Consider the following 16,638-nt stretch of genomic DNA (forward strand, 5'->3'; position numbering starts at 1 on the left):
TCTGCTGCTCCTGGTGGGTGGGCACAGAGGCCCTGGAGGCGGGGGCTGGGAGGGCGGACCAGTAAGCACAGCATCAGGAGAGCTGATGCAACATGTCTGCTTGGCTCTGACCCGCTTGATCATCTTGGGCAAGACAAATTGGGTCACAGCCCTGCCCCGAACGCTTCATGGGTCCTCACTGACTACCAAGCGTCTTGGCTCAGCCCCCAGGGGCTTCTCTCCCTTCCTTGGCAATCTCATCCCTCACTCCTTGCCCTCCTCACACTGACTAGATTGAGCCTCCAAAGCGCTCGGCTTTCCTGCCTTGAGGCTTTTGCACATGCTCTTGCCTCCTGCTTTACCTGCCCAGGTGTTGGCTTGGGGGTCTCCACCTTTGGGGACCATTCCTTGAGCTTTTCCTCCCCACCCCTCCTGCATTTCCCTCATCTGTCATGATATGCGGGAGTTTCCTGCTGACTTGGCTGTCCTCCCACCAGACTCAGGACTGGGCTGTCCATCTTGTGCTGGCTCTCAGTGCCCAGCACAGCATCTGGCATAGAGTAGGAGTCATTAAACAAGTTACATGAGTAAATGAAGAACTTAGTAGGTGAGTGGACGCATGGGGCTGGGGGCAGATAGTGCCCTGGAAACCTTCCCCTGGCAGGTGCCTGTGGGGCTGACACGGGTGTTTGTTTCCACCACCCAAGACCTGCTGGGGGCAGGGCTGACTGTGCAGACGTGTGGTGGTCCACATGTCCCACTGCAGCACTGATGACCCTCGCCCGAGCGTGCAGGGAGGAAGAGGATGGGCAGGGTTGGTGATGCACAGACCGAAGTGCTGATGTAGAGAGATGAAGCTAACTGAGACAGCTAACCCCCAACCTTCATGGCTTTTATGTCACTTAAGACATTTAGGGTCCAGTTTTTCAGAGGCTCCTTGTGTGTGGGGAGCTTTTATTTTTCTCTCTGCTCTGATCAGGAACTAACAGTGAGAACTTCATGATGACTGGAGGAATCTGTGAAAGTGAGACCTGGTTTTGAATCTTGACCCTGATTCAAAAGGCTGCAGTTTACCTCTGACCTCATATTTGCAGCTTTACCCAAATTTTTTTGTACCCTGATCTGTCACTGATGATAGGCAATGTCTATTGAGCACCTCCTGTGTGCTCCAATTATTAACTTAGAATGAGTTCATGTATTAATTCATTTGATCCTCATAATAAGTTAGCATTCCCATTTTACAGATGAGGAAACCCAGGCTCAGACAGATGAAGCAGTGCATGCCCAAAGTCATAGAGCCAGCGACTGAGCCAGGATTCAAACCTGGGTAGTTCCATCTTGTCATTGTTATGTCCATGGCACCTGAAGTAGCCTTCTCCCATCCTACATGTATCACTATCCCCCAAGGCTTAGCTCTGAAGAGGTGCCGTCAACCTTCCATTAGAATGAATCCCTCCCATAGTACCTAGCCTGTGCTGCTGCTATAGCTGATTCCCGCCTGATCAGCTGTTAATCCTTTAGCTGGCAAAGTCCTGGAGAGCACAAGAGTGCCCACTGTCTCTGTGCTGTCTTCAGCTCTGCTCCCCGCACCCTGCCGCCACGGCCCCGACACAGAAGCACAGGGAAGGTGCCCAGTTGATTGCTGAGCTGAATTTGTTGAGGGAAAACTGCTGCCCCTCTTGGTGGGGGCCCCTCTCAAGAAGGATGTGGGCTTCTGTGCCAGACTCATTCAGCCCCCTGCAAACCTGCTCTGGCTGGGCCTGGGGGCAAGACATCCTTGAAATGCCAGACTTCTGTCAGGGCTCAGGGCTCAGGGCCCCACTGGGAGTCCCTCTGAGAGGCCCCTGCTGGCAGTTGCAGCCTTGTCAGCATCTGGTACTTTGTTCCCAAATTCTTTCCTCCAAGTGCTCCCCGAATGCTCTGAGATGCTTAGTCTGCACTTCATGCAGGAACCCAAACCCATGCAGCAAAGGTTAATAAAAACAGCTGATCGGGTACTACTGACTACCCTGCCCTCAAACCCCACTCTTAGCCGACATGAGCTGCTGAAGTTCTGACTGAAGTCTTCCCTTACAGCTACTGGAGCAGAGAAATATTTCATTTTTCCCTCCCAGAGATCAAAGCTCTGTGTCTTCACTGTGGATAAGAACAATTAATGAGGAATATGTCTTTTTGAGAAAGATCACTGTTCTGCCTGCTGACATCCAAGAAAAAGGTCCCTAATCTTTTAGCTGCAAATTTGGAACTTTCTAGGAACTATCCATTTTTTTTCCTAGCTGGCAGTTGGCTAGAAATTTCTGGGTATTAGGCTTCAAGCTAATATAGTTGGCTAGTGTCGTAGAAAAAGGCTTGGTAATATCTTAATACTTCAGTGGACGGTGTTATCACCTCATTTACAGAGCCTAATACCGCTCCCCTGTTAAACAGAGGATTCATTCACCACATTCAAGGCTTTCTGAGCTAATATCAAGAAACGACTACCTGGCATATAAGTAGAGCTCTGGCTCTTCATTAACACAGCCTTGCAAGTGCTACAGTGAAGGTTACCAGCCAGTACTAGCCAAGAGGAGCAGAGAGAACAATCAACACTGATACACTGTTGCTCACCCCAAGTATCACAGGCAATTCACCATACCATGCAGCACTTCAAAATCAGCAGAAGCCATAGACATGCAGGAAGTCCACAACTGCAGGCTGGGAGCCAGTTCCTGGAAAAGGGGCTGGGGTGATGTTCCCTCCCGTCTGCACTCACAGGAGCAGAGCAGGACGTAGGAAACAGCAGCCTGGCCCACTCTTCCTGCTTCCCTGCATTGCATGCGGAACTGAGGCAGTACCTTCTGGGTGGGTGGGAAGCTCCGATCGGGGACAGGAGAGTTGGCAGGCTTCCCCCCGTGGTTCTTGGCCTCCCGGTCCTCTGCTGGATTGCCTGTCTCCCCAGTGCGCAACGGGTGGTTGCCCAGCGCTTCTTCCAGTGCCGAGGGCAGCGGGCGGGTGGGAGTGAGGTCTTGCGTGGGAATGGAGGGCGGGGGAGGGATGGGAATGGGGGGTGGAGTGCGCTGCACCCAGGGCGAGGAAGAGGCACTCAGGCGGCCCGATGAGGGCAGGACAGGGGGTGCGGACACCTTGGAGGGTGGGTTGGAGGGTGGAGGGTGAGGCATCACAGGCAAGGCAGAGGCACTCTTGGGGGGATAGTAGAACATGTCCAAGGGGATGTCATCCAGGTCAGTGGTGTGCAGGTGCAGCCCGCCTGCGAAGCGTCTCAGGGGCGGGGCCAGGGGAGACACAGAGGGCGGGGGAGGTGGGGGCCCTGTGGTCATCTGGGGGTGGCAAGGAAGTTCTGTCACTGAGGAGTGCCCCACTTCACGATACACCGAGTCTAATGCTCATCTGTTTCTCTTGCTGCTGGAGACCCACCACCCTCAAACCCGAACCTTGGAAATGGGAGGGGCAGTCAATTCTCTGCCCCCTGGGTGCCCAGCTGATCCCATACCAGGTGGCCAGTAGGGGGTACCCAAACGCATGGGAGTGATGAAAAGGCAACCATATAATTCATCATCTAAATTGGAACGCACATGACAGGGAAAAGTACACTCTTAATAATTATGCCAGGACAGCAGGCCACACTGATCATCTCAGATGGGCTGGGACTTAGAGGTCACTCTGGAAATAAGCCCAGAAATACAGACACACCTCCCTCCTCAAGAGGGGAGCAGGGAATGGGCTGGTCAGCAGCCCTGGAGGGTGAAGCCTGTCAGTGGCCAGACTGCCTCTCTAGCATGGGGACATGCTGCCTCCCGCTGTCCCCAGGGTGGGTGGTTCCAAAGGCAGCAGGAGGGTCTACACAGACAGAAGGGTTCTGGGAAGGGCTCTGTTACCTCTGAAATCTCATTATCAGCAGAGGAAATCTGCTCAAGGCGTGTCTGACAGAGCCTTTCCACCCAATACTGAATCTTTTCCGACTCCTCAAGGTCTTCCCGCTCTGTCTCAGATACCTGGGACCCACGGCCAGCGCAAAATGGAGAAGACAGAGGGTACACGGAGTCACACGTGGGCGGCACACTCGAGTCAACAGTTCAAAGCACTTCTTAAAAAACCCAGAGGACTGCTGAATGTGTCAACTACCTAGAAAAAGCCCCAGGTTTATTCCACCTGGCCCCAGTGGAGGGGAAATAGGGAGAGAGGTGTTGGGGTGTTAGCTTACAGCAGGTGTAGGCAAAATTCGAGAAGGGGCTCATGCCTTGCATGGGATTAGCTGTCTTTAGGATTCCCACAAACCCTGAGGCTCTTAGGATTCTCCAAAAATGGTCCTTTTGTAGGCACATTCCAAGAGTCCAGCTTTACTGTTTGTTTCTTTTTCCCCTCATTCCAGGCTGCCTTGTCCTCAGGAGCACAAGTTCAATGTTATCTTTAATTCTGTAGCTAATTTGTTCTAATGTCAAATCTAATGCACTTCACATTTTCCAGGATTTCTCTGGTTTTGTAATCTAATCAGCTTGGCATTCTCATAACCTGAGTTGGTGATGGAGGTGGGGCGGGAGCTCAAACTGACCCAGATCTAATGACAGGTGAGTAGAAGGCTAACTTCAGATCTACAGTCTGGGCAGAAGGGTTAGCCTCAGACCCAAACCCTGAGCAGGGAGGCCAGCTTTACGGCCTCCAGCTTTACCAAGGAGGAGAGGCCTAGCCTTGTGCTCAATCTGGTGGGGTGGGGGTTGAGGACAGACACAGACCTCTAGCCCTGTGCATCGAGGCCAACCTGAGACCCACAGTCTGGGCAGAGAGGCCAACTCCTGAGCAAGGAGGTGAATCTTGATCCCAACATACACACCTTAGCCAGAAGCTAGTCTCACGCTGGGGAGGTGGGAAGATCTCACCCTCCAGCCTGGGGAGGGGGCTGGGCTCACTCGATCCTCAGACTCCATCTGGGAATAGCTACTCTAGCTGGTTCCCTGAGAGCATGGTGGGAACCAACCAAACTGTCCCAGGGATGCTCCCTGCCCTGGGAGCAGGACATGTCATACCTCCTGGGCCAGCCGGTTGATCTTCAGTTGCTTTTCCTTCTCCAGCATTTCCTCTTTCTCTTTGTAAAGCTTCTGCTCAAACTCCAGTTCCTTCTTATTCTTTCTCAACTCTTGAAGGCTATCATACTTGGCTTTCTTCTTATCCTTTCCTTTCTGAGCAGATGTGGCATTGTTTATACAAGGGTTACAAGGCAGTGTTGACATTGGCACAGCACAGCAAACAGGGCATTCAGACAACAGCAGGCACCTCCCCCCATGAGTCCCTCTCCTAGGTCTGCTCAATCACACTCGGCACTGGGGCACTGGGCTTCGGCTTTAGAACAGGCAGGATGCTGCTACCCATCACAGAGTAAGACACACTTCCTGTGCCAGTCAGAAGAGCTGGCTTACTAGTTCACTAACAAGCTGTGTGACCTTGGTTAAGCTCCTTAACCTCTCTGGGCCTGGTTTATCTCACCTCCAAAATGGGAGAAATACCTGCCCTACAGGTTTGCCATCTAGAGCCAATGAAATAACATCTATGAAAGCACTTTATAAGCTTCCAAATGCTGTATTTTCAAAAGGCACTGTATTTATTTCCCAGTGTCTGGGCATAGGCCTTCTCCATTATCTGGATGTTCAGATACCACAGAGGCATCCTGGTAGATTCTAGAGAAAATCTGGGACAGATGGCTAAGCCTCATTTACAGAGATCCTCTGTCCTGAGCTAGAGGAGAAGGATGGCAGCCTCAGACCTGGAAGCCCAGAGCCAAGGACATCAATTTTGTCCTGCTGCTTTAACAGCAGACCTTTTCCTCCTGCAGAGTCCAAACCCACTGTTTCCTCTGAACTAGGTGGACTAGGTAGAAACTGTAGGGCTGGGAGTTGGTGTGGAGGGGTAGGTAGGAAGGATGGCCCAAGTGTTCTTCACTGGCACTCAGGGTTCCAGAGGATTGGGGGAGGGAAATGGAGGGCAAATGGACTTCTTTTTCCTGTTTGAATTAGACCACAACTTCTGCTTTCCCGGCTGCTTCTCCCATGGGCTTGCAGGGAAGCCAAGGAGTAAAGAAGGAAGAGAATTAAGACTTATGGACTGCCTATGTACCAAGAGGTTTACATTGCTTATCCCATCCATGGGGCTTCCCTGGTGGCTCAGACGGTAGAGAATCTGCCTGCAATGCAGAAGACCCAGGTTCAATCTCCCTTCTCTTGATGAAGGTGAAGTTCCTTGCCTGGTGTCAAACATTTAGGAAGTGGTGGTGCCAGAATTTGGACTAGAGTCTTCCAGGTCCCACAGTTTCCCCACTGCACCCTGATGAGCTGGGGGCAAGGGGAGCAAGGCAGGAGGGAGTGTCGGCCCCTCATACAGCATGGAGGACAGGGGCCAGGAAACAGGGAAGGAGGAAACCCACACATTTGCTGAACTCACCCCCACCCTCCCAGGCCTTCCTGGGTGGGGCCTGCTCTCAGAACTCCTGAATCATCCCATCATTCAAGGCCAGGAATGAGAAATGGAGTTTCCCAGCAATGGACACACAACTTTGTCCACAGCTGAGGGGCCTGGATCATTACAGACCTGTGACTGAGTCATTCTGTCCCCCACCTCTGTGCACAGGTGATTTGGAGATGGCCCCCCATCTAGCAGATGGGGGCCCCACCCTCAGAGCAGTCTATGCGCCACTTGAGAAAATGGTTTTCACTGCTTCAGAGCCCTGCTTGGTTCCTTCTTACCTTGTTCACTAGACTCTTGGCTCAGTTGATAGATGACTCTTTACTATCGCATTATTGATTCAGACAACTCCCCAAGAGGAGTCAGAACCATTCTGCCCAATGGCAGCTTGCTAGACTAAGGGCATGACCTCCCACAGGGACCTTCATAATAGGCATGGCCATTCTACTGTTTAACACCAGTGTTAAGATTTTAGAGCTAGGGCTCCAGGGCGGGGAGGGAGATGTGGCAGTTTCTGTCCCATCTCCAAGAAAAGAGCACCTGCTTACTGATGCAGAAAGGCAAGCTGCCCCACAGCGTTGCATACTGATCTCATAGTAGCCTTCTCCGTATGGGTTACTTAGCTGTTTGTGAATCTGCCTCTCTTGTCAGAGGGCAGGCTCCTACCAGTAGGGTTGGTCTGCATAATTTACTAAAGCAGTCCTGGGGAAAGGACTCAGTCAGAACCACAAAGCCTTCGGGCACCGGAATAGACTTTGTGAGGCCACAGGCCTGGGCTCCTTGAGCCCCAGAGGGCCCAGGAAGACTCTGAATAGTTATCTTTTCAAATAAGGGGAATTTTGTGCACTGCTGATCACGACCATCGAAGGCCACTTGTAATACCTAGGGACTTGGTTCAAGCTGCTTGGAGACAAAGCATCTCATATAACTCTAGAAAAAAAATGTCAGTGGATTTTCAGAGTCAGCCTGAGGGACATAATTCTGTTGTCCTTTAGCGGTCAGTTAAATTCACTGCAAATGTTCCCTCTGGTCCAGACTGAGAGGACAGGCAGGTGGGGGGGTGCTCTTGCCTCTACCTTCACATGATTTTTCTCTCTTTTGGAAATGAAATGAAAACCAAAACACAAGCGATTTCTAGAATGACTAGACTACTGAGTAGAGGAAAACAGGCTTTCCTCTTTACCAACAGCGATTCTCAAGTGCTGCAATTTCTGATGGGAGGTGTGTGTGAAGGAGACACTAATTCTTTTAGATTTACCTAGTTATTAGTGCTTGGAAAAGAATTTGCCTGTACATCTCCTTTTATTATTTTTTTAAGTAAAATCCTCTGTGTGTGTGGTGGGGGGCATATGTGTGCGTGTGTGTGTGTGTGTGTGTGTTATCCTGTCTAGTAGAGGTAGCATATAGAGAAGAATTAGAAACTGAACCCAGTGAAATATCATAAGCCATAGAGTCAGCCTGTAAGATGAGAAGGACAGCCCATGAGACCAAGACCTTTCTGAGAGAGGGGCAGTGTAGAAAGGGATCCCCTGAGATGCTCTGTTGTGCTTATTCAGTGCCATACAGATCATTATCTGTGCTCCTAGGTAAAGACATTTACCCCTGTCAAGAGCAATACTGCCATCTATTATCTTAACAGTACCATGTTACAGGAAGGGGGTGGTTGTTTCCAGCACATCAGATATTCCCATTTTCCAGACAGGGAGACGTTACATATCATCAAGGTCACCCAGCTGCCAGTGTTTTGGTTTCTGGGGAATTGACATCCTGCCAGAAAGAGCCAGTCTAATGATAACACCTAAATTAGTTCACCCAGATTTATGCTGATGCCTGATTTCCAAATACCAAGTCATTCTGAATGTCCAATCTACAAATATTAACAGCAACATTTTCCTAATCAAATGCCAAAGTGATTTAGGAAAAAAAAAAAAAAAGAGGGAGCTTTATGGGGTCTGGAGATACAGGAATAAGATTTAGAGAGAAAACTCAAGGCCCCAGAGCCCAGAAAAATGCATTATCCTGGGCACATGCAGGGAAATTTCTAGGATAGAGCTAGGATTGGTGCGGCTTTGAATCCAGCCTGAGGCAGAAAAATCCCCACCCTGGAGCCAGTCTGTGTCTGGTGCAGTCAGCTTCATAACCTGTCCTGCATGCACCCAATTGGATTTTTCACTCTGTCTGACCTTGGCTTCTGCTCTTAGCCTCTGGTCTTACTTGACAGAGAAACAAAGCAGAAGATTCCTGCCATGGCTCTGCCCTGCCCCGTGCCCAGTGGGCCTGGTGCCGACCCAGCGGAGCCTGATGGTACCTGGGCAGGTCTCCACCTGTGAATACTTCCCCCACGGTGCCCCTGTGACAGCGCCCTGTCCTGTGACATCAGGCATCAGAGAGGCACAGAGGGGGTTAGCTCCCCCAGTAAACAGGTGGTCACACTGTTGAGAGGCAACAGGAAAAGAAACAATGGGAAAGGTCAAAACCCACAGCAAACTCAGCTGCCAACAGCACTCTGTCCTGGCCTACCTTCCGGATGGTTGGGAATTTGCCATCGTAACGATAAAACCAGCCAAAGGCTATAAGAACACAGAGAACAAAGTGATGAGAGGCAGATCAGCTTAACCAGGGCATCCATAGGCAGCAGCCGGGAGCTGGGTTCCCAAAGAACGTGTGGCTTTGGGAGATGAAAGCAGCCCCAGCAAATCCAACAGCCAAACCACACCCTCTGCCTCTCCACTTACCTGGCCTCACCCAGGTTGTAAAGCAGCAGGCCCAAGACAACCCGAGAAACGGCCTGATTCCCAGGCCCTGGGCCGCTGTCAACTGCCTCCCCCTGGACACTGGCTTCAGAAGTCAGTGCCAGAAAGTCAAGATAAAGCCCCTTGTAGAAGGATGAGCTTTTCCCCATCATAGCCACAGTCTGCAAACACAAAGCCCCATTGAGTGAGGCCTCTCCTAACCGGTGTAGGGTCCCTCCATCCAAGAAACAACCCAAAACAAAAGGGAGCCTGGGTCTCTGCCTAGAACGACAGTCAGACAGGACAGAACTGTCTGCCTCACAGTGTGGTCCATGTCCTCAGGTTTTAACGTCGAAAGAGGAGACCCTGCAGGGTGGGGGGAGGGGGTCAGCCCTGGGAAAGATGCTCAGGCAGCAGTTGGCAGAAGAACTGCCCCCAGAAAAGCATATCCCTACCCAGGCCAGATCCGCAGCTCCTGCCTTCCCCAACAGCAGCATGAAGGATGGGCTAATATCGCAAGGCTAAAGCTCCCTGGCCAGTGGTGATGGCTTAATGACCCACCCTTGACCAGCCTGAATTTTGGAACAGGATCTAGAAAGTCCCCCTGCTGGAGCCAGCACTTCCCTCTTAGTTGCTGGATGTTGGGGAGGTCTAGAGAGCCCTAGGGGAGAGGCCAGGCCACCAGAGGAGGAACCTGGGCCTGTGGGGCATTAAATATTTGATTCAGTGGTTCCAGCTGACATTTCAGTCCGGGCACAGGTCTTTTCCTCAAGGTTTTGCGGGCAGTGCTTGGACCAGGTCGGGGGCTTGGAGGCGCTTCCCAGACTCCAGGAGTCCCCACCACGTACTGGCCCCGCAGAGCTGAGAGTGTGCAGGTTTGGCAGGAAGAAGCAGGCAGGGCAAGCAGAGCAGCAAGGCCAGGAAGCGAAGCAGGGGCCGCAAACCTGCTCTCCCCGCTTGTCCGTGCCTCCGTCCAAGTCATCTGCTGGGTCAAACTCAGGGTCCACGCCCAGATCATCTACCCAGGAAAAGGGGAGGAAGCTGGTGAACCAAGAGGGACTTGGAAGACCAAGGGGCCAGAGGTGGTTGGGGGAGCCCAGGGGCCTGTGACCAGCTTATTCCACAGGAGACCTGGGAGGTCAGGGGCAGGAACATGGCTCAGGAATCCAGAGGAAAGGTTTCTTGCTGTGGGATGGTGCATGCAGCGCTTTCAGCCTTAGAAGCTCTCATTTCTCTACCTGTATATTGGGCTAATCTGATCTGACGGCAGCATGAGAACGATTTTGCAAGGTATTTGGTTGACACGGGAGGGGTGGTGCTGATGTCAGGAACACCTGAGTATTTACCAGGGGCCTGCAATGGGAGAACAGATCCTCCCTGCTGCTTCTGATCACCCTGGGAGCTCTGGGTCCCCAGGGGATGTCAGAACTGTGCGGATGGGCAGCAGATGGAAGTTGGGATCTTAAGGTGAGGAGATACCAAGGAGTAAAAGTAGTTAGGAAGACATGGATTTCGACCTAATGTGGAGAACACCAAACCATCTGTTCCAGTGGTTTCTAACCCGGACTCTGGCCTCCCTGGGGCCCTGGAATATTTGAGTCTGTTATGAGCTGCTTATTAATATTTTAAAATATTAATGAGAAGAACTTGCCCATTAACAAAGGAAAAGGTTATAAGTATTAATAAGTTCCTTTGCTTTTGGCTCAGTTTATATTTACTCCACAGTGAAACACTTGCTTTCTTGCTAATGAGAGGGATTACTTAAAGAAACAATGAACACAAAAGGATGACTTAATAGATTGGTAGGAAACAAAACTCAGCTTCTAAACCATGGGGTCTAATGGGGTGGGGGCTACCAGATGGGGTCCTTGATGAGGAGAGATGGCTAGAAAGCTCTTATTTAAACTTCTTTATCTCTCGAGCCTTCCAGCTCTGGGATCCTTAAATACCCCTCTGCTCCCTGTTGCTTTTGCTAAGGAAAGCTATTTTGGGGCCTCTGTGATGGCATGTCCTGGCTTTGAGGACTCCATGTCATGTTGGGGTTCTGCTGGGTCAGTCATGGGTAGGCAGCCAGATCCCTGGGACAGGGAGTAGGGAGAAGATCAGGGTGGATCATTAGGATGAACTGCTTTATTTTCCAGGCAAGAGATGTTCCTCACTCTTTCCTTTCTGTTCAGAAATGCAGGGTCCACATAGGCAGACACTTGAATCAGATAAATAACCTGTCAGCTGACTGGTCCCCCAAATTGAAGAGTGGTCAGGGAGGGACAGGCTGCAGCCTAGTTCTATCAGCTCAAGAAGAGAGCATTCCAGCCTCCCAGCAATAGGCAAGTGGCAGGAATTGGGCTGGCTCAGACGCCTTAATGTATTTCCTGACCAATCTCCAAAGCAGAATTAAACTGCCGATGCAAACAGAGGTGGAGGGAGGTGTAGCCACTTCAGCTCGGCTGGCAGGCCCTGGTCATCAGTCACGTGCTTCCCGGGGTCCCCTGAGAAAACACTTATGTTTCGAGCAAAGGGAAAGTTCCTGCTCCTTTTATTCAAGAAGATTGATTTGGGTTAAAAGCACTGAATAAATAGCTAGAGAAAGGGTTTTTATTTTCTACAGTTTCTGAAAGGGTGTGTTTGCTCTGAAGCCCAGATCCAGTTTCTAGGAAGGTACTAAATTGACTAGGATTACTTTCATAAGAAGCAATTAAAATTGATTCCTCTCCTTTGGAAGCTCCTATTTCACTCCTAAGAACAAATTAGCTCCCTGTCTAAAACACTGATTTTTCACTGAGAATTTAGCTCAACTAACACCAAAATGTCATGGGGTGGCTGATGACAGAGTGCTTTGTCCTTGGGAGAGGACCCGAAATGACACTGCCCTGGTGCCAGCAAGGAATGTGCTGGGGGCTGTTTGCCCTGCTCCAGGGAGGGTGACATGGAACTATCCAGATGCCCTGCACCTCTTGTTGACCCAAGTGGCCTGTGCTGGCAATTTTATGTCCCTCCAGGGCTCAGTATGATCCACAGTTGGGGCCATAGCTGTCTGGACCCCATCATAGGATCCCATATGGCCGTTGCACAGCGGAAGTGGGGGAACCTTGGTTCTCAAATGCAGATTCAACCCCATACCTGAAGGATCCCAGGTCAGCTGAGCACAGTCAGCTGGAATAGATTCTGCCCCATGTCAGGTACAAATCAAAACAGCTGGAAAGTCAGAGTAAAGGCCCAACCAGGAATCCTGGACCTGTGACTGCCACGGTCCCCACACTGCTTTGCTCCTGACTCCCCACCACTAGCGCATGGGAGAAGCACTGAGACTGAACCCCCTCCTCTGCCCCTTGAAGAGACATGACATCCTGGGAGCTGAGGTGGACAGCAGGTGGACAGGCGAGCAGTTGGTGGGGGCCTGGCCTTAAAGTGGACATGGGATCATAAGACAGATGAGGACAGATGGGAAGGGTAGAGGTTGCTGACGCCCCAGGATGGCTGAAGCCTGGTGCTTCGGAGGGTCGCACAGTTCTCTCCCCAACTCCACCCGCGGAGGGCAGTGACTGCGGTCCACGCACAGGGGTGCAGGAGGTAGGGGTGTTTCCAGGAAGCTCCTCCCACGGCTGCCCATCGGCCGTGGATCACAGAATCGTCTCACGTGAATCCCTTCCCCTCTTTCTTACTGCTGTTTCAACACAGCCCCAGTTTAGAACCCGGCAAAAAGAGGGCGTGACACCCGACATACGAAGATGATCATCCCTGAGCAGTTCTTGCTTTTGCCACCATTCTCTAGTCCCTCTTCAGAGGTCCAGGGGCACATGCTGGAGTCTGTATCATGGGGCAGAGCCTGGCAGCAGGCCCCAGGACAAGGTGGGCAGGCAGACTCCACCCATCCCAACACCCTGGCAGACAGCCCCTACACATGGCTGCCCCTCCGTGAAGACAGCCATGGCTGATTGGCCTGGGCAGGTGGTGGTAGGTGTAGGGAGACTTGTACTTTTGTCGAGACACCCCCAGGTCCCTGGAGGAAGCCCTGTCCCCGCCAGCACATGATACATACACTTTGGCTTGCGAAGGGGTATTGGGTGCACCTCGGCGGTGATGGTTTTAGGTGAACGCAGCTGTTCCTTTGAGCCCCAGTCTTCTTCCCACTGCTTCCTGAACTTCTCTTCCTCCTCCACGATCCTGAAATAAGATTCCCATGCCTGTGACTGGAGTCACAACCTTCACAGGCCGGCCTTCTGCCTATTGGAGAACCCCAACCACCCTGGGGAGTAGCCATGTGGTTCCAGTTGTGGTGAAGGAACCAAGTCCCTGGCATTTGTGTTCTAAATCAGGTGGGAAGGCCACCCTGGCAAACAAAACCATGTTCCAGTCACCCCAACCTAGGAAGACCCATTACTAGGATTATGGAATGGCTGCAAATAAAGGACGATCCACCAGGGGGCAAGCTGCTGCTGCTAAGTCGCTTCAATCATGTCGGACTCTGTGCGACCCCATAGATGGCAGCCCACCAGGCTCCCCCGTCCCTGGGATTCTCCAGGCAAGAACACTGGAGTGGGTTGTCATTTCCTTCTCCAATGCATGAAAGTGAAAAGTAAAAGTGAAGTTGCTCAGTCGTGTCTGACTCTTCGCGACCCCATGGACTGCAGCCTGCCAGGCTCTTCCATCCAGGGCCAGGTAAACTGGGCCTGGAAGTGGCCTCTGGGGCCACACTCCTGTGAGCACACCCACGTCCACACACAGATGTGTGTGTGCAGACATATGGGGCTAAGGTACTCACTGTTCCATCTCCTTCCGGTATCTCTCATTCTCCTCTGCTGCCTTCTGGGCAATTTCCTTTTTCCTTCTGAAACACAAATGCAGGTTGACATGCTGGAGTCGACGTAAGAGAAGTTAACTCTTCCTTGCAGCTAATCTCTGATTTGAGAAAAAGCTTTAAATATTTCTTCCAGGCTCCTTTCCAAGGATGCCTGCACCAAATTTGGATGCTGAGGAAGTGGGTCCAAAGAAGTCTGGGTCCCAAAAAAGTCTGTGTGGTTTTGCTTGGCACTGATGAGCAGAGATGCTCCTCTGCAGGGGACTAGAGGCCATTCAGGGCAGGCCACATGCCATGCAGCCACCTCTAAATACCAAGAGGAAGTGACTGAGTGAGGTCCTCCCAGAGGAGGGCCCCAGACCCCAGAAGCAATGCTGGGGCTGCTAACCAAGGCCAGGGTGGTTCTCCAGGCTAATTCTGTGATGGGAAAGATGGAAAGATCCTGTCCACCTTCCTTTCCCAAATTCTTACTATGCTTGTAGAATGCAGCTAGATTGGAATTTTGACAATGGTTTTTGAGTTATGAATTGCTAGCTCCATTTATTCTCAGTCATCATCCCAGCCACTCTGGGGTTGGTGGGGGACAGTTCTTAATCACCACGGATGGGATGGCCAAAGTGCCGGGGTGTGAATTCCACAGCTTGGCCGTATCTGACTTGGTACACGAGTGGTGTAACCTGAGTCTCAGTGTCCTCACCTGTAAAATGGGTTAATAACCATGTATCTTTCGCAGTTATTATGGGAATTCAGTTAAGGAACATAAACAAGGCCCTCATGCAACGCCAGCCGTATGGTTGGTAGTTGACAAATGTTAGCTATTGCTAGTAGCAGCCTCATTTTCCATATTCCTGAGTCTTGGAAATCAGGGGGTTTCCTTGTTAAAGAGAGGGGAGCCCAGTGGTCTGGAGGCAGGGGATACTCGCGCTGAGCATCACTGAACCCATCTGGTGTGAGGACAGGCCTCAGGGGGAGAGAATGAAGTCAGCCCAGGACGCAGCCGACAGGAAGCAAAGCAGGTGGGATGGTACGGGGCCTGGGAGGGCCGGGTGGGGGCTCCCTGGCTGGCCACACTCACTGCCTCTCCATCTCCTGCTGCTCCTGGAGGATCTTGTTGGATTCCATCGCCAGCCGCTTCTGCATCAGGAGCTCCTGCCGCTGCAGCTCGCGCTGCCGGACCTCCGCCAGCCGCTCCCGGTCTGTCATGAACAGCTCCCGGCCCTTGTGGAGAGAAAACAGGCCCCTTGCTCAGTCCCCGGGGAGCCCAGAAGTACAGAGCCAGAGCTTTGGGGGGCCAAGGTGTGGGTTGTCTTCTCATCACCATGGCCCCCCATGTCAGGCATGTGGCTTCTGCTCTCTGTGACCCTAATTTCTGGCTAGGCAGGGGTCTTTCCATCAACTATCAGAGCTTCAGGGATGGAGACCCTGGGCCAGGAGAGTGTGGTGGAGACCAGGGGTCTGAGCAGCTGGGCTGCAGGTAGGGGTCGTGGGGCCCCCACCAGCTCGTTCTGGACTTACAGCTCCAGCTACGATGGAGATGGTCAGGCTGCGGCTACTCTTCAGCACGTTCACGGCCTACAGGGGACAGACAGACAGTCAGCAGAGGCCTGACAGACCAGAGCAATCAAGGCCTCTGGGGAGCACAGAAGGGTTCAGACTCTGCGGCAAGGGAGAGGAGGGTGGAAAGAGGAGGGCAGAGAGACTCATGGCCGGCAGGTGAAAACCCCACATGTTACCTCCTTATGGTCCAAGTTGGAGAAGTCGATGCCATTGACTTCAACAATCTGGTCCCCTGTCTTGGGGAGAAACGGAGAGGCATCAGCATACTTAGACTATCTGGACACCTTTTCTGTTGGAAGGGCTCCCCCTGGAGGCCAGTATCAGACATTGGCTCTTGGAGTAGCTGTGCCTCAGCTCTTTCCAATGAGCAGTGTTCCAACGGGGTCCTCCCAGGGCCCCTCCATTCTGTATCTCTCTCAAATATTACACCAATAGAGGTTCATTCCTTTGGTTGAATTTACGCATTTGCTTAAAAATCTCAGTTTGTAGACATAGGAGCCTTTAAGATTCTCATACAGCAGATTCTGTGTGGAATAATAATAATTAGTATAATAGCTAATATTAATTGATCCCTCCCTATGTATCAGACACATTTGAAGTATATGTGTTAGTTAATTTAATCTATACAATGACCCTAGAAGGAAGACAATTATCCCCATTTTACGGGATAGGAAACTGAAGCACAGAAAAAGGAAGTAACTTGTCTAAAGTAGAGGTTAAAAGTTCTTATTTTAGCATCACACCACCGAGGGTTGAATCCCAGCCCTGCCTTACCAAGTACGTGATCTTGGAAAAAATTACATACCTTATCTGGGTCTCGGTTTCCTCATCTGCAAAATGAGGCTAATGATAGTACCTAATTCTCAGAGTTCTCATACATTTTAAAGGGCTTAGAACAATGTCCAATCCAGTAATCACTCGATGAATGTCAATTCAGATTATTGTTACTACATTCCCAAGCTCAGGACCAAAGGATCCCAGAACTGGAGAAGGGCTGTAGAAACGGTCAAATGTCAGCCCCTCTGTGAAGCCTTCCATTCGACGGATTAACGGGAATCGTCAGCCAGTGCGTGCTGAGAGAGGCCTGTGGGGGAAAGCACGTGCTCCATCCCTAGGAGATCA

At 51.4% G+C, this 16,638-nt stretch overlaps 1 protein-coding gene across 1 annotated transcript in view; it reads right to left on the minus strand.

Annotated features, from left to right (window-relative positions):
- The window catches only part of USH1C (USH1 protein network component harmonin), a 48,221-nt gene that overhangs the window by 11,937 nt on the left and 19,646 nt on the right, over positions 1-16,638 (minus strand). Inside the window, exons 10-18 of the mRNA XM_070383197.1 lie at positions 15,693-15,752; positions 15,475-15,531; positions 15,035-15,177; positions 13,924-13,989; positions 13,201-13,325; positions 8,950-8,999; positions 5,001-5,153; positions 3,855-3,971; positions 2,814-3,296 (exon numbers count right to left, since the gene is read on the minus strand). Of these exons, the coding sequence (XP_070239298.1) occupies positions 2,814-3,296; positions 3,855-3,971; positions 5,001-5,153; positions 8,950-8,999; positions 13,201-13,325; positions 13,924-13,989; positions 15,035-15,177; positions 15,475-15,531; positions 15,693-15,752 (1,254 nt within the window). The remainder of the gene's footprint in view (positions 1-2,813; positions 3,297-3,854; positions 3,972-5,000; positions 5,154-8,949; positions 9,000-13,200; positions 13,326-13,923; positions 13,990-15,034; positions 15,178-15,474; positions 15,532-15,692; positions 15,753-16,638) is intronic.

The sequence above is a fragment of the Bos mutus genome, chromosome 15 (assembly GCF_027580195.1).
Source record: "Bos mutus isolate GX-2022 chromosome 15, NWIPB_WYAK_1.1, whole genome shotgun sequence".
In the NCBI taxonomy this organism is placed as follows: domain Eukaryota; kingdom Metazoa; phylum Chordata; class Mammalia; order Artiodactyla; family Bovidae; genus Bos; species Bos mutus.